We start from the raw sequence: 18,362 nt of genomic DNA, 5'->3' as shown, positions 1-18,362 counted from the left end.
ACTTTTTTATTTTGCGTTCATGAGGAAGACATTGTAAGACAGTTTAAAAAATATATGATTATAAGGATAAATAACAAATTAAACTTTCCTAATGCTATTATTCTATCCAAAATAAATGACCATGACCCAAAGATTAAAAATATCATGGTCCCGAGGACAGAACCCACATGACAAAGGGAATCATGCAAAATTTTGATTGGGGAATGATCGGCTCCCGAAACTTGTCAATTTTTTTTTCCCTTTGGTGTTATGGTCAAGCTGATCATTTGTCGGAGGGAAAGCTGGTAATAACAGATACGTGGGTGCAAGGCAGGCTACTAAATACGAAACACAACGAGACAGTGAGTAGTGAAGTCAGGCTTCGGTGGAAGCGGAGGTTTCCACGGTCAGCCTGTTTCATCTAAGCAAAGCCGTATTTTGTAATCCTGAAGAGACTATGGTTATATAGATGCTTCTTAGATGGATATTTGACGTTCTCTGCAGATTGTCCACCTCCAACCTGCAAAGCTGCCTTTGCTGGCTTCCATTCAAGCACGGGCCGGCCAAACCGGAAGAAGTCAGGGTTTTACTAACACAACCCTCGATGTACTTGATTATCATCTACACACCTTTTGTCACAGTTTGTACTGCTCATGACAATATCTGTATTTTTCAAATTTTTCAGATCAGGGTCAGCGCCATCAGAATTGACTTTTTTCTTAAAGGGGTATAGAATAGTGAAGTGCATAGGCTTTTGTTTATCTGGATTCAAATCCTTTCCTATTTTTCTTGTTTGACAAAGCCTAAATTACTGTCATTTAGTACACTACGCGGCCCGTAATAAGTAGCCAGTAGATAGTAGGTTATTATCATCACCGTATCGCAGATCTAGAATTTATCACATTCCGCTTTGTGTTGCAGTTTCTGTGTACTTACTTCATCACTTGTTCTATACAATAAGGTCTTTGAGGTCATTTGTTGCTAGACTTTTTAATCCTCCAAAGATCCTCCCAAATGTATATTTTAGATACTCATTTAATAAATGCACATTGAGTTGAATTGATAGAAATGTATTTCACTAATCATGTTACAAATTACCGTCAGATGCGGTGTAATCAAGCACTGTATGTCTCAATGGTACCTACTCTCCACGTAATCTTACAGCTTTGGTGCAAACCAGCCTATAAAGTTCATAAAATGAATCCATGCAGGTAGAGCTGATGGCAGGTATCTAAACTTTATAGACTTTGAATTATTTGAGTTTATAATCAAGAATTATGACTATTTCTATAAACTATAAGCCATCGATTTTCTTTCAGTGATTCATTTTATTATCTGATATGTTACTGAGTGAATTTACTATCTAAAATCTAAATCAAAATGGTCTTCGCTGATCAAGATGGCAACTAATAGCCTTCATAAACAGTTATCTTCACTGAATACCTGTACCCACATTCAATTCCAGTTTTTCTAAGAATTTCATAAATGAGGCTTCTATCAACATAGGTAAAATGCCCACAAGGAAGACTTTAAAAAAGAAAACCTTGAAATTCGGTTTTCACCATTTTGATTTTTAAAGGTCAATTAATACAAAGTCTATCACTGTTGACAAACTATTTAGCCTTTCCAGGTCTCTAGTTTCTTATCTGTAAATAGAGTGTGTTGCTTGAAGATTTCTAAAATCCTTATCAACTTCAAATATTATGTAATGCTGTTATCAAAATGTAACAGCAACCTCTAATTGTTTATAGTAGTCTATGAAGGACTATTCCCAGAATTCACAGTCCTCTGTCCATTTAGTCAGTATGTATTTGTTGAGCACTGATGGAGAATACAGGCAAGCTCTGTTTTAGGGATTCGGAAGACAGTGTTGAACAAAAAAGTCAGAGTCTCTGCTTTGTGGAATTTACAGTCAAGTGTGTAGGGGGTGACAAAACTCAAGTAAGCAGTGAGAGGGATTATTAAGCCAGGAAGCAGATAAGTGCCCTGAAGAAAAGGACGCTGAGGAGTAGAGGGTGACTGGAGGAGCCGATTTAGATAAAAAGAAGACATTTAAGCAGGGCACACAAACCAGGTTAGACGAGGAGCCTGGAGGAGGAGCATTCCATGCAGAGCCCGGCAAGGGGAGGAAAGGGCTCGAGTCGGCGGGGGCAGGGGCGCCCCCGCCCGAGGCTGCACCCGGCGGAGGAGGTGAGAGGAGATGAGGCTGAGCGTGTAGGGAGGGGCTGGACCACACAGGAGGGTGACTCCAGGTGGCGCTCTTCTGCCCCACAGGGGACACTGGGCAGTGCCTGGCGGCATATTTGGTTGTCAGAACCATGAAGGGTGTGTTACTGGCATCTATCATATGGAACGGGGGTGCTACCGAACGTCCCAAACTGGACATCCCTCATGACCGAGAATCATCTGGCTCAAAATTCCCACAGCGCCAAGGCTGGGGATCGCAAACGTAAGGGCACATAGGTTCATGGTGAGAAATCCGGGTCTCATTCTAAGTGCGATGGGAAGCTCTCAGAAGATTTTCAGCAGCGCAGGGGGGTGACAGGACTGGACTTGCTGTGGGGAGAAGGACTCGAGATGGAGGAGAAGAGAGACGTGGAAGCCAGTGAGGAGGTGACCACAGGGGTTCAGGAGTGGGGTGCCAGTGGCTTGGACCAGCTAAGGAGGAAGGAAGTCGTTGCTGGGTCCTGGGTGTACATAAAAGTGAATCCTGATTTTTTTGTTTTATTTCCTTTTAGCTATGGTTTTTCTCTTTGGTTTCAAAGTTTCACAGGTGACATATTATATCATTTAAAGTTTACTAGGAGGACAGCAACTTGGCCCGCGTGGCAGAACATCAAGAGGATGTTTCCATGGAGCACTGACTCTTTAATTTATGTCTTCATAGCAATATGAGAAATTACCTATTTTTAAGATTCGCTTTATCTACTTGAATCCAATTTCTAACAGGTCAGACGTTCACTGTGCAAACTCAGTGGATATAGAAGTCAATTTTATGCTGTTAAATATTATTCCAGGTTACATCAGAGGTTTAGTAAAACCTCATTAAAAGTGATTTTCTGTTCATCCTATCTGAATGGGACATTATCTGAATTTTCTCTTTTATAATGGAAAAGTCAGGCTTACACTCAAGAGCACATTTCTTGGACCCTAAGAGATTTGCTCTCTCCTTACTTGAATCTTAGGTCATTGATGGCAAATATTCAGAGATAAGGATGAAACAAAACATCCCGGGAAGCTTTAAGTATTCTTTATGTTTATGGCAAAGCCATTTGGCATCTGGGCAGTCTGATCCCTAACCTCATTCACGCTTCATATCCAGGGAATTCATAGTAAGGGCCCTGCCACCATGCAGAGAGAAGAAAAAACATCTTTTCTGACTTTCAAGCAGTTCACTTACTTGTTTATATATGAATTCTGGTATCGCAGACATTATAATATGGATTTATAATACATGTTTATGAAGGCTGAAGCAATTTGGGATTGAATTAGCAAGATCCCTTGTTTGGTACTCTATAAAACCTAATTTATTCTTATTTATATTTTATGAAGAATAATGTGTAGTTGTCAAATATGTAATCTAATATGGTAACTCTTTTAAGAAGTCATTATATTCTCTATAATATTAATTTTTTGAATGAAACTGTTAGACAAATTAAGGAAGATTTGGTTGGAAAAATGATTGATGATTAAACTACTTCCTGCTGGCTTTGATTAGGTAGTTCTACTATTTTGCAATACTGAGCATATAAAAAAAAGGCTCTCCGTGCAAATTTAACCAGTTCGCAACTGCTTCTTGTGGCTTCGTTGTATATAGAAATGTCATTGGTAGGTAATTAAAACTTAAAAAAAATTAAAAACAGTAAATGAAAGTTCCGTTCCAAAGATGGTGCATCGTGCTACACTTTGAAGATCAAATAGCCTAGACACCATTGTACGCGATAATGAGTAGAGTTGACAGAGAAACAAATTCTCAAAAAATAAAATTGCAGGCCTCCATAAAGAACAAAAGAAAACAAAGCAAATCAGTCAGTTCATCTGCATTGATTAAAGAGTTGTCTTCGTGTCCTAGAAATTCTAGCCTAAAAAAAAAAAAAGAAAATTTAAATCATCAACTCCAAAACAGGAGTACCAAAAGCAGATGGTTTCCAGATCTTTCCACCCATACGAGCATAGCAAGTTTCATTCCGAGGACTGTGGAGAATGGTGGCAAAGTTCTTTCACTATCATGAACCCAGAAAGAAGAAGTGATTTTGCAGCTGGAGGGTATCTTCTGATCCTCTATGAATTATGTCAGGAAGGACCAGAGCAGCCTCGGCCCATCAGCAGGCACCTTCCCCCTCACAGCTTTCTGTCTTACGTTTAATAACAGGTGGGGCGCAACCCCTCAGGACGCTGAGAACGTTTCGATGTTGTTGCTCTGTTGTTATCGGTTTCGTGTTTCTGTTGTTGCTGTTTTTGTGTGTGTGCGTTGTTTCGTTTTGTTGCTTTTGCCTTTGCAGGGTGGCTGATGTGCCACCCCATAATATGTCATCGTGACATAAAGATTCTTTTGACTTACAGGGACTGGAAAAACAGCAAACGCTGTTTCTTTCTTTTTCTTAAAAGGAGACACGAAATTCTCCTGGGAAAGATATCCTCCCTATACTAAGCACAGTAACATCCTTATCATCAAGGACAAGAAGTAGAGATGGAGAATATTCTATACAAACAGATCTTGTCAAATAATTCTTATCTTCCTTTATCCCCGCCCCTGCATAATTCAGTTGTTTTTCCATCATTGCATATCTTCGTTCAACCTACTGTAGAAACATGTCGGTTCTGCCCTTTCTTTGGCTCTTCACTTCTCAGGAGGGCTCCCAGCTCATATCAGATTCATATAAATTTGTGTACAGTAAGTCCTCATTTAACGTGATGGATAGATTCTAAAACTTTAAGCAAAACGATGTTTAACAAAATCAATTTTGCCATTTGCTACTTGATATAAACAAAAGTTACTTTCCCATGCCATCTCATCAGTGTTATAATGAAACGACATGAAAAAGCAACATTATTCAAGGGCCCGCTGTACTTTTCTCCAGGTAAAATGTTTCATGTTTTAAAACCTTTAGAGGGTAAAGGTTTAATGTTGCCTCCCATGTGCCTTTTTTTTAGTCTATGGAATCAATACTCAACTTCTTGGATACTGAAGGCATCGCAATATCATAACTTAAACAGAAATGTTTGCTAATAGACATCCTGCTGGAACTAACATTTGACAAATCCTTTGCATAGTACAGCTCCCTGAACCACCAAATTTAAACCAAGGAAAGGTCTATAATATCACCACTCATAAAAGAAAAAAAAAATCAGTATTTTAAATAATAGTAAAAGAATCTGGCAGCTACATGTACAAACCTGGATTGAGGGAAGACTTTTTAAGCAAGAACGAAACTGAAAGGAAATAAAAAGAGAAAAATCAATAATAATGTCTTTAGAATGAAATAATTTAAATATATTTAATTTTTCTGTACAATTATAATGACTGGGTATCTTCATTAGAAAGTGACTTAAAAAATACTTTCCTTAATTTATGATTGTCTATCTCAAGGAAATAATGCGCTAAGGAAAAATAGATCTTTCTCTCTATCGGTGAATGTGATTTGAATTCCATACTATCTTATTTACCTTCCCTGACTATTCCAGCCTAAAATCATACCTTGGACACCTATGTGGATAGCAAAATCTGACATTTATTCGTTTGTTTGTTCATTCATCAACTATTTTCTTTGAGATGCTTGTTAAGTTTTATCTATGGTGATTTAGACTGCCGTTTATGGATTTTATAGACCACTTTTGTTGCTTATGTTTTGAGTTACGGCGTAAGTTATAATGTCAGTAGAAGGACAGCATTTTATTCTTTTCTGGGCCCTCACCCATACTGTTTTTACTATTTCACATAATAGCCATTCCTTAAATGTTTATTTATAAGAAAGAAAGTCAGAGTTCCTGCTGTCACAGAGTTCATAAGCTCATCTTCACGAAGTGACCGTGTAACACATGACGTAACGCAGCATAAACTGCCGCCCACCGCTGGGTTGATCAACATAGCCAAAGTCCGTGTTATATCCACGGCCTATTCCAGCATGAATGAAACCTCATATTTGGTAAATGTTGACATCTTTCTTCAATTCTCACTATAATCGAAGTGATTTTCGTTGTCAGCCATAGATATTTTCAAGATGTATGTTTAACAGGAGAGAACATTCGGTATATTAAGGAAATTGTTACATTTATGCTCCTATAATCCAAATTTAGAAAAATAATACATCAAGAATATTCATCACTAAAAAAAAAATTCACAGCTGTACTGAGCATTCACATTAAATTGATAAATTTAATTCTGCGACTGTATTGTAAAGATGTACAAATCTAGCTTTTAATTTAAATGAACTAAATAGATTTGTTCTGATCACCTAGCAACAGTCTACAGTCTATTTAGAAAATGACATTTCATTTTTTTTGTCTAGTAAAAAGATGTTAAGACCTATTCTTCAGAATCTCAGGTAGTTATGATCCATGCTCAATGGAAAGGAAATGATGGCACCTCATTTCTCTAGTCTTTGTCTTGGCACTAGCTCACTAGGTGACTTCATCTAAATATTTTTGTTGTTGTTTTGGGTTTTTTTGTTTATTGTTTTTGCTTCTATCTGTATGAAGAGGAGCTATATTAGATCATTGCTGGGGTCTTTCCAATAGCGATCCTCAGAAACATAATCACTTACCAGTAGCTATGAGTGATCTGACTTCCTAGAAATGTTATCACCAACTTACCTTAAACTCACTGTCTATTAATTCCATACACTTTGTATGGAATTTCTAATTCAATACAAACTACAAGGAAAGCAGTATCGAGTCTCCATACTTCAGCATTTAGTTACTAAGTGAGCGTAACAGTTGGCAGCCTTTAGTTAGGAAAGAGAATGGGTATGTTGAGTAGCAAAAAAAGCATGCCATGTTGTGAGAGCAAAGAGGTCTTTGGAGGTTTTAGAATACTGATTCTGACCGTGGGTTTTAAGAAAGAACATTTATCTTTATTTATTAAAGCATTTCTGGCTCACTTCCCTGCTTAAAATCCTTCTATCGGATAAAATAGGCATCAATGGTGTTTCGTGATCAGGTCCCACAGAAACTTCAATCTCATTTCACAGAGCTGATCTCAGTGTCTGGTATTAAGATAGCTATTATTTTCCTGATTTATTTTATTATTATCAAATTCTCTGTGTCCTTTTGTTTTATGTATCTCATAAATAGAATGTAGCTAGAACATTTCCCCAATTGGACAATCATGTTTTCCAATTAGCTAGATTAGTCCATTTATTTTTATTACGATTATTGATATATCTGGATGCCATCTTATTTCTCATTTTCTATTGCTCCTCCTCTTTCAGTTTTTTTTTTTTTTTTTTTTTTTTGTATTTCCCTGCATTCTTTTTCATTAGCGGAGTTTTTAAATTGTTTCCTGCTCTCCCGTGGATTAGGACATTATAAACTATACATTTTCATTATTATTAAATTGTTTTAAATGCATACTGAACAAAATCTAAAGATATTATATCCCGACTCTTCACTAGAAAAGTTTAAAAACCATAGAAAAATGTATTTTTCATCACTTCCCTCCTATCTGGTCTCTTCTTACGTGAGAGCACTGATCCCTTCATGAGGCCCCGTCTTTATGCCTCATCTAACCCTAATTCTCTCCTAAAGGCCTGTCTCCGAAAACCATCATCCTGGGGAAACGGGCTGCAGCATATGAATCTTGAGACATAACTCAGTTTATAGCACAAGGTAATTCAATTAAAAATAATAGTCTTTTCAAAAAATAATGCTAGAAAATTTGGATTTCCATAGGCCAAAAAAAAAAAAAAAAAGAGAGAAACTTGAACTTTTTTTTTCTTACCATATTAAAAAAATGCTAAAATAATAAAAATAGAAGAAAAAATAGGGGGAAATCTTTGCAACTTCGGCTTATGCAAAGATTTCTTATGGTGTAAAAAGTGCATACCATAATAAAGGGGAAAAATGGCTAGATGGACTTCATGAAAATTAAAATACTTGTTTGAAGAAAAACAACTTAAGAAAATGAAAAAAAGACATGCCACAGATTAGGAGAAAATATTTGCAAAAACCTGATAAGAGTTACATCTAGGCTATATAAAGAAATCATAAAATTCAATAATAATAAGAAAAAACCACCTAATTTAATTTTTAGAAACCAATAGCTCACCAAAAAAAAAAAGCAAATGATAAATAAGTACTAAACACATATTAAAATAACTACATGCCCCTAAAATGGCTAAAATTTAAAAGAACAGTAATTATCCAGTGTCAGCGAGATGTGGAATGTCTGGGCTCATACGTTGCTGCTGTGGCTGCTTTGGAAAACAATTTGACCATTCAACAAAAGATTAAACATTTAGTTACACGACCCAGCCATTTCTCTGACAGATGCCCAAGAGAAACGAAAATGTGTGTCCAAGCAAATACTTACTCTCAAATGTTCATAGCTGCTTTACTGACAATAGACCAAAACTGGAAATAACTCACGTCCGTCAATTAATGCTGAGAAACAAATTGTAGTATATCAATCCAACAGTAAACTATTAAGAAAAAAATGGTAACAGATTACTAATACCTGCAACAACATGGGTTGATCTCAGTCAGGCATTAGACTATTAAGCCAGAAGTAAAAGAATACCCATTGAATGATTCCATTTATATCTGTCCCTCTATTTATGCAGTATTTTTTTAACACAAGCTTTTTTTTTTTATATATAGTGACTTTGTGCCTTTTAAGAAGAGAAGATAGACTGCTTTAGATTACAGTACAGACCCTGACAGTGAATAAAACTTATTTTGGTTATTCTGACTTTTCATTAGTGTTTTTTGTGAAATAACTATTTTTATGACTTATATCAGCCTTTTTGGGGGGCGTTATTTTCATATCAGTGGGCACTTTTTATGTCGTTTTCTTTCATGTTAAAAAAAGACACATGGATTGGAAAATCCGCATAAATTGATGGACGGGTGTACGTGGAGGTGTGGAAAACGCCGGTCTGTGGTGACAGAGGGCAGCTTAGCCATGGCCACATGGAGCTCAGGATGGAGGTGGTGGCAGGTTTGCCTGCAGAGAGGCACAGGGAAACTTCTGGATCATTCAAGTATTTTATGTCTTCATCTAGTGGTTATGTGATTGTGTAGACTTTTGATATTCTTTGAATTGTTTCCTTAAAATGTCTGAATTATAGTTAATGTAAATTATACTCTCACAAGGGGACTCTGCTGTTAATTTAGTTGTTACACTTTTGAGGATAATCTACCTTTTCTTCCTCTGGCAGCTTCTCAAAAATTTTTTGGGGGGAGGAGGTCTGTAGTGTTCTGTGATTTCATTGCAATGTATCGAGGTGTGATTTCTGTCTACTCATTAACTTGTGATTCATTCCGACTCCAGAATCTTTGAATTCATGCTGTCGTCAATTCTGAAAAATTCTCTTCCACTATCTCTTCAAATATTACCTCTGTCTTGTTTCTTTTTATTCCCTTTCTTTGGGACTCTGATTATACTTGTTATATTTTCTAGTAATGTTCTGTATGTCCCTTTAACATCTTTTGTATTTTTCATTTCTTTACCTCTCTGTGCTAAATTCCAAGTAACTTTTTAGATATACATTATAGTTTAATACTCTTTCTTTTAGTTTATACCACTCTGCTTTGTTGTTCTCCAATTTAATTATATATTTTAAATTTTAGAAGTACTGTCTGATTCTTTTTCAAATGTCTATCCTTTGAAAATAGGGTAGTGCTTTCACTCATGTTTTTAACTTCCTTTTAAATTCTAAAAATATTTAAAATATATATATATATAATTTATATTCTATGTTTGATAAATCCAGTATTTTAAATCCTTGGGGGACTAATTCTGCTGTTTATTGTTTGTCTCGACTCATTAATACTGGCTGGATTCTTGTCAGTTCTGTTCTTTTGGATTCTGAGTTCCTATGGGCTGGGACTTACCTGTAGAAAACCTGACAACTCTGAAATAGGGTATTGTTCTTGAAGAACCTTATGTTTCCTTCTGCCAGATTTCTAGGGCCAATGGAAATTAATTCTCAACGTTCCCAGATCACTCCTGTCTCACCCCGTGTGCATTCTCTAAGGAGATTTTCTCTTTTTCTCTTCCAGAGACTAACCCTAAATAGGCAGGTGTCTTTCTCGTTTTCCTTTTCTGTTGGTAGGTTACTTTCTTCCTAGTCCAATCTGCAGGCGATGATAAAAAAGATCCAGTTTCAACTTCCAATCTTCCTGAGTCCTGAACTCTTCCTTGGCTGCTGGTCCCTTCATGAACATGAAAACCCAAAGATCTAGGATGCAGGGGGCAGTAAACATCCTCCGGGCAGCCACTACTTTGTACAGTGAGAAAATCAATGGAATGTTTTGAATAATAAAGAAAAAAATACTCCAATCAATCATGAATTATTAACACTAATTACCTAAGTTAAGAATATGATTATGTGTGTGAGTTTGGGAAATACTTTGAATATGAATGTGTTTTTTTTTTTTTTTTTTTGCTGTGCCAAGGATTAAATGGACAATTCTGTATTTAATTGATGACACTCAAAAGGTTTAGAGACTTAAAAAAATAACCATTGTTTTCAAGGTCGAACAAATTGGAGGCAATCATTCTTCATTCCATTTATAAGACCCAGGTAACTTGTCTTGGCAAAGCTAGTACTAAAAATGCCTTTTTGTAGACAGGTAGTTAGAATATCACACAGAACTCATTTCTGAATGTCGAAACCAAAATTATTTGCAAGCCATAGATATATACAACCTTGTGGGTTGACACCTCACTTAACTGTTAAATCACCTAAAAGATTATCTTGTCTTTCTTTTATGTGAATTTAAGAGTACAAAGCTATTTAAAATTTCTTCTCTAGAGGAATTCTATTAGGAGTATTATATTTCTTTGGCAGTCCTAAAAGGAACCAGCTCGATATTTTATCATTATATTTTTTTAAAGCTACTTTGAGTTATTTTTTTAAAATTCGTATTGAAACCTGAGAAATAGAATATGCCCTATGTATATGGCATGAACTTTACGGGGGTTCTACAGCCCAAAAAGCACTTTTACGCCCGTCTGGTATCTAGATGAACCACCGTCTGCTAGTATTGCGACATTTCAAATGTGTGAGTGGTTAGCAGGTGAGAACACAGGTAGCTGGCTTGTGCTTTTACCTGCGATTCTGCATGTTTGAATACACACAAACGGTGCTTCCCCACGTAAGGGTTAGAGTATCCCCGAAGGGCACGAGAATAAAAGGAAAGAAATCAAGATTCATTGTACCATTAAAAATGGCCTAGAGTCACCATGCAACTGTGCGGGGAGAGAAATTATTGAAGCATAGCTCGGGTAATTTTATGCCGATAGACAGTAAAGGCTGAACACATTCCGAATTATGAAATGAAAGAAAATAGTGGAGAAGAGAAGACTCTAGTAATAATAACTGCCACTGATCGGGTTCTTACCTATATCAGAACTATATTGAGTGCTTTACTTAAAAACAGTCTCGACTGTAAGAGAATCCGTTTTATTAAGGGTTTAGCACAAGCTAGGACAACTTTTCACCGTAGGTGCTATTATTTGCTCCATTTCGCAAACGGGGAAACTGATGGTTAGAGTTTCATCATCTTGCCCAAGATCACATGCACTTGAAAGTGAAGTGTTAGTCAGATATAAAAGCCCAAATAGGCTGACGGCGAGCCTATGTTTGAAAGCGGCTTTCCCATTATATTTTCATTTAACTGCTAATGTTCGTCTTTTATGCTGGTTTTATTTCATAATTCTGCTTGAGTGATTATTTGAAGAGACAGGATGGGTAATTGTTTTCTTTCTAAGTCTTTATCCAAAATGGCTCGTTTAATAAGGTGAACAAATGTTTGGACTTACTGGGAGGGTGCGCCTTGCCGGAAGTTAAGTGAAAGGAAAGGTCTCTTCCGTCACTAATACTTGATGTGGGATTTTAGTCCTTGGAGGAAATCCCACGGAAAAAGCAGTAGTGATGTCGAGAACTGATCTTCATTTTAATTGAAGAACACTTCTGTTACAGAACGGAGCATGGGAAGATGCTTTCAGCTTGTTTTTGCTTTTCTTTAAAAAGCTGAAAGTCTCCTTCCCAGGAGTAATTAAAAATTCACAGCAGTCGTGAACTGACTGTTGGCTTCCAGTGACCATGATGAGTGGATGATCTGCTGATCTAAGGCGAAGTAATTCAGTGCTGAAATTATCTCGAAAATTCAAAACCATTCTAGATAATGAATAGTTTCCATTTCTACAGCACCAATTTATGTGCAGTTTTTACTATTTATGTATTCTCCTGGACATATACAACTTGCTAACGAACAAAAATGGTCTGATAGGGACTCCCCCTCAAAGAACAGTGTGCAATGCTCATTTTCTAGTCTTAACTCTATAGACTGGGGACTGGCATTCATTCATTCATTCATTCATTCAATCAAACATTTATTGAGCAGCTTCTTTAGGCATTTTCCTGATGGCATTGGGAAATAAAAGAAAAAAAAAAACAGCCTCTGCTCCTTAAAGGATTTATTATTGTAGAATTGGGGTAATATTTTATTCTAATTCTATCCCTTTTATTTGACTGATTGTATCTTTATTTAACCAATCCTGTGCCGTTAGATATTTAGAAAGATGATTTTTTTTTTTTTTTTTTGCTATAAAGGCCTATTTGAAAACTCCTGGTATAATAACTATTTGTTCAAGTTTCTGATTATTTCTTTGGTATGGATTTCTACCAGTAGAATACCTAGGCCAAAAGGCATGAACGTTTTAGCCTTTAAGAAATTTGTGGAAAAAAAATAGGTATATCTGGCAAAATAGGAAAAACAGTTGTATCATTTAAATTGCCTCCAATACTGTGTGAGAGAGCTTCCTACTTTTGTATACCTAGCTCTTTGGTCTCTCTTCTGTTCTTATCTCATTGGTTACACTCTTTCTTTCTAGAACCATTGGACACCGAAAACGCTTTGTCAGAGTCCCCCGTGGCCACATGTGGGTTGAAGGCGATCATCACGGACACAGTTTCGACAGCAATTCTTTTGGGCCGGTAAGTCATCGCGTTGCTGGGACCACTGGATTTCAAAGGTAGGAACAAAAGTATGTCAATCAAATCATTTGCTCAAGTGATCCAGCCAAGAATTACAATGAGCTTCACAGTGGGACTGTGCATGTTTGAAAATTTCCTTTTAAATGTCATCAGAGATAATTTAAGCCATCCAGGTTTGCGCGTGTGTCTGTGTGTCATAGAAAAGAACGTAGACGATTCGGTAAAGTGTGAAAAGATGCCTTCAGCTGACGGCTGATCCCAGTGAGAAGGTCTGCTTTCTTCCCACCAGAGTGCTTTGTACCTTATGTTTTCAGCTAGTGTTTAACTGAAGTGATGTGTAAAAGACCTATAGCCAAGGATTTTTTATACTGTTCGTTAAATATGCAAGCATCGCGGAAATCATACTGGTAAGTAACATTTCGTCAGCATTTAATTTTAGTTGAAATGCGGATATTCCTGATGCCATGCTTATACTGTATATAAAATAAGTGGTGAAGCTGATATTTTATATATATTGTTGCTTTGAATGCATACAGAAATTCTCTACTTATGAACCCCTGCAGTAAGTCATTATCTGAAGTGAAGAAGCTTTTAGTTGATGAAAAGTACACCTGATTTCTAGTTGCCTGTCCACTTTAAAATTTGACTCTTCATTCATTAGATTTTCCTAAAGCTAGACATTATCTGTACTTGATATGTATGTATTAGGTGATATTGAACATCTTCAGGTACATTTGCAAGAGAAGTGTATCCAGAGTTTTGTCTAAAACTGAATGTTGGTGGTCTCAATAGTGTAATAGAGATGAGATCGGATAAGTGTTATGGATAAGTGGAAGAAAACTTTAAGAGACGACTCCTACCTTTTCTTCCTAATCGTAATGATGATACCACTTTCTAGGGTCTTCCTTGCTTTTGAATAGTAATTATGACAAAACACAATTTCATCCTTATAGGGTATACAAAGATGAGGTGGACAGATTGGAAATGGTGTAGGTTACTTGCAATACGGTAGGAGTGATCGTTATGAACAAATTTAGCAACAACTTGAAAGTGGAAGTAAATCACCTGAAAGCAGTTTTTATTTCTCTCATTAATAATATCAAATCCATTTAATGCGTCATGTTTTTGGCCAAGTCCCCATGTAAAATGTTACTTTACTTTAGTTTGGATTTTAATTGGTTAGGGTAGTGAATCTGAACTGAGGTGTTAAAAAGTGTTTTGTTATCAGTTGTGGTGTGTGTGGCGAATGATAATTAGTTTGAGATTGGTCTGCTTTTTCTTTATTAATAAGTTAGAGCCAATGCAAGATTAGCGACATCATTAATATTCTCAGCGAGCTGTGTTCCACCTGTTCCTTGTCTGGGAGGGAGGAGGGCAGAGGTGAGTTGCACCCTGCCCTCAGCACATCAACTCCGCCGTGCAGCGACCCCGGCTCCCTGTCCTGCTCTGGGCCTCACAGTAGCGTTTGGAACCTTTAAACTGTGAGTTTACCCGTGAAAGTGTATCAGGTAGGGAAATATCCTGTCACTTACATCTGTAAAAAAAGAAAATGTGAGAACCAGGTGTGAAGGACAATGTGATTGTGTTTATTACCATAAGAAACTACAGTTTGCAAAATGTTGACAGATATATCACAGGTAACGCTCTTATGCCCTTTGGTTTACATCATGTTTGTAAACGAACCTACTTGTTAATTATAACTTGAACCAGTAATATGAGTCTGAGATACAAAACTACTTTGAAATTTAGTGATTTTTTGCGTTGTGTGTATGTGTGGGTGTATGTATTCGTATTCAGAGTGGCTTTTGATTCAGGGGTTGGACTAAGCTATAGATTTTCATTTATTTAACTAGTTTTTTTTTGTTTTTGTTTTTTGGTCAAAATTAGATGAAATTTTTCTAGGATTAAAGAAAACATTTGTTACATCATGTGTTTGATGAGTTATAGTATACAAATTTTTACTTTTACAGTCAGCTCTCTTGTTCTGTGTTCAATAGCATTTACGAGTAGGAAAAATAATAAAAATGATTAATGCTAACACTCTCAAACATGTTTTAGAAGGACAGAGGGGGAAAAAAAGTAAAGTAAAGCCCTGCAGTACTTATTTAAAGCTAATCTGTGACGTTAAGTATACTGAATTCTTATTGCATTTTCAATTTATAAAAAGTTATTTGAATGATATGTTAATTATTTTAAAGTTTTTATAAATCTAAAAATTAAAAACTAAAGTTTTTTTAATTCTAAAAAACTAAAATTATCTGAAATTTTAAAGTGCATATAGACTTGAAAATTATTATAAGTTTTCAATAATTTTCCATCGAATACTTTTTGGCTTATCGATAACACACTCGGACATGATACGTGTTTCACATGTCGGTAACCTCCAGGCTTGCTAGATGTTTGATTACATCTCCCCTTGAAAGCAGAGAATGTACTTTTCTTGGATATAAACAGCCTATCTAAAGACAGCCAGGATTATCTCTAGGGTGCTTATCTTGACTTTGTGGATATCGATCGAAGGCTTTACCCTTTATTTTCCTCCAAAATAACTTCAGTGACGTATCCAAATACATTTAACATGCTTTAACTCTTTGAACAGTAATTATCATAGAATCTACCCAGTTCATTTTAAATCATTGCCTACTGGTCATTCTAATGGAGTTGCCTATTTCCTTATTGAAGCAGACTTAGGTATAATCTAAAGAAGAATTTTTTAAAAAAGAATGTCTGATTCTGTGTTTCCTTTTCTGGTTTGTTTTATCATTTCCTATTTATTTCTTAATATTTAAATTTCATTTTCCTATCTGGCTTATTGCCATTATACGAAGGCTCTAGAGGGAATTAAATAGTTGTATGAGTGAAAGGTGAATCATAGAATACATTGCTCTTTTAAGAGCAATATGAAGTTATAGTCACAGACTACACTGCAACAGAACGAGTTCCAACACCTGTTTTTTTAACTTGTCAGATTGCCTTCATGGAAGGCAACTAGTTGACTGTCTGATGAACACAGACGATATGTTATAACAAAACAGAAAATCAGATGACCTTGGTTATGGTCCCTCTCAATCACTCAACTTGAATGGGTATACGTTTCTTCATGTATAAAAGTGAGAGTTTCTTCTTCTCTGACTCCAACTTAAATAGACAGTTGATAAAACGGGCAAATGCGTTTATGTGTGACTGTGTAGGAAATGTTTCAATTATGAATATGTCTCTATGGAGTGTCTCAGTTCTAAACCTTTTGAATACATCTTCATCACTTGATGATAGAAAACGTCCTCTCTTCTCATAATAAGAATTCAATATTTATGACTTTCACTTAGGTTTGTAATGTGAGATATAGCTTTTGTAAGTTTTCATTAAAATCATGATAATTGTCTGGAAGTGTTTTTCAGTGCATAGTACTACTCAATTTTACTGGATTACGTATTAAAGATTATCTGTTGGTTCGGATATGTAGGTTTATGATTGCTTAGAACACTTCTCCTCGTAATTTTTTTTCCTCTGTGAAAGAAATGGCATCTTTCCCTTTACTATCCATTCTTCCATGTAGGCGAGATCAATATATTTTCTGTTGTAGCCATGTTGTTGTTCTTTGCCAGCAGCCAGAGTAACTGATTACACTAGATACTAATGAATCTCCTGCTTGCTTTAAACTGAAAGCCCAGAAAAAGCAAAGTTTTTATTTGTATGTGTACATACATAGCTGTGAATTTTCAAATAGTAATTTTTAACTATTTCAAATTGACACTCATCAATTAAAAATGCATGTCATAGTTCTTTGTTCTGCTTGTTATAAATATTCATTTCAGTACTTAAATTTGAAATGTTCTCATAGATATGCATTTTTATTGATAAAAAATTCACTAATGTGACTTCATGGCCTCTGTTTAGCTTGCACATTTTCTGTCTTTGAAGCTTTTTCTATCATTTTTATCTAGTTTTAAGTCATGAGCCACTCAGACACGTTCACCATTTGGAGTATACAAACAGCGATTTGTTGTAAGGAATATGTATTATCATAGAAATTCTAGTTATTTAGTATCTAAAATTAAAAATTTGTTTTAACTTCACTGACCAAAGGACATTAGGAAAAATTTTGCCTTAAATATTTTGAGGCAAAGATAACCTTTCCAAGATGTATAAAAGTATTTTGATTCTTAGTTTTGTGATCATAGTGTCACCTTGCGAACAATTTGTGTGCAGGGACCATGAAGCAGAACTGAACAATTTGTGTGCGGAAACTATGCATGATATGCTGTTTCTGTCTAAGAATAGAAGCTGCAAGTTACACTAAGCATGAATTCTTTTCCGTTCTAAGTCCTTTGGAAAAGGTCTAATCATTTATTTCATGATACCTAATTAAATAAAATATTAGCCCCCTGGAATGTTTTCTTGAAGGAGATATGCCTAAAAGGAGATGATAGTTTTAGAATAAACAAGTCTTAGAAATATTATTTATAATTAAATAAGCCGATGATCTGAAAGTGATGATATATAAGAAAACATTGAAAGGAAGATTAAAATTCCGCAGTATTCCTTTTGAACTTAATGAAGTTCAGAAAGTTTTTTACTTTAAAAAAAGTGGGAAAGTAAAGGAGAGGAAAAGTTAAGTTCATGTTTTCATACCATGCAACCTTTCATTTATGTCTTTGAGACATTTTTTAGCACTTACTGTTTTTCCAGATTGATTTTGGCCTGGATTCTCGCAGGTGGAATGGGTCAGGAGAGACGGGGATTGTATTGACTAGAGAGAGGTTGCTCGATGAGGTGAGGCAGGTAGGAAATGAGCATTTTAGGAGATTTACTATCTAGTCATACCTGTTGTTAAGTTTTTTTCCTACTTTATGTGTTTTCTTGTTAAAAAGAAATACAGTATGTAATGAGCCAGGGCAGCAAAACAAGATTCTCGGAGAGATGTAAGTGGCTGGAAGAAAGAGAAAGGAGAGGGAAGTTGTGATATTTTCGAGACCTCATAACAGCGGAGGAAATGGGATGGCGTTTGGGGAGGTGCTGAAAAGATTCAGAAATTCTAAGGGTCGAGATAAAAGTCTCGGCCATTAAGGAGTGCGCTGAACCTGGGTGTCTTCCCAATCCTTCTGTCATTATCATTGAGATATGTCCTGATAGACAAGTAAGAGGGTCAGTAGATATGACTGAGGTGTAACTCCTACCTGCGAGGGGAGAGACAGATAACTAAGCACTCCCAACGCAGAA

At 36.0% G+C, this 18,362-nt stretch overlaps 1 protein-coding gene across 8 annotated transcripts in view; it reads left to right on the top strand.

Annotated features, from left to right (window-relative positions):
• The window catches only part of IMMP2L (inner mitochondrial membrane peptidase subunit 2), a 631,779-nt gene that overhangs the window by 455,842 nt on the left and 157,575 nt on the right, over window positions 1-18,362 (top strand). For 7 of the 8 annotated variants that reach the window (XM_036231121.1, XM_036231122.1, XM_036231116.1 and 4 more), the window contains one exon: window positions 13,040-13,142. In XM_036231121.1, the coding sequence (XP_036087014.1) occupies window positions 13,040-13,142 (103 nt within the window). Of the gene's footprint in view, window positions 1-13,039; window positions 15,272-18,362 lie in introns of those variants that run through there. The other variant, XM_016123385.2, reaches the window with a different exon arrangement.

This window comes from Rousettus aegyptiacus, unplaced genomic scaffold (genome assembly GCF_014176215.1).
Source record: "Rousettus aegyptiacus isolate mRouAeg1 unplaced genomic scaffold, mRouAeg1.p scaffold_m13_p_13, whole genome shotgun sequence".
Taxonomy (NCBI): Eukaryota; Metazoa; Chordata; class Mammalia; order Chiroptera; family Pteropodidae; genus Rousettus; species Rousettus aegyptiacus.
The sequence above is the reverse complement of the archived record's forward strand: the minus strand, read 5'-3'. Positions and strand labels throughout refer to the sequence as shown.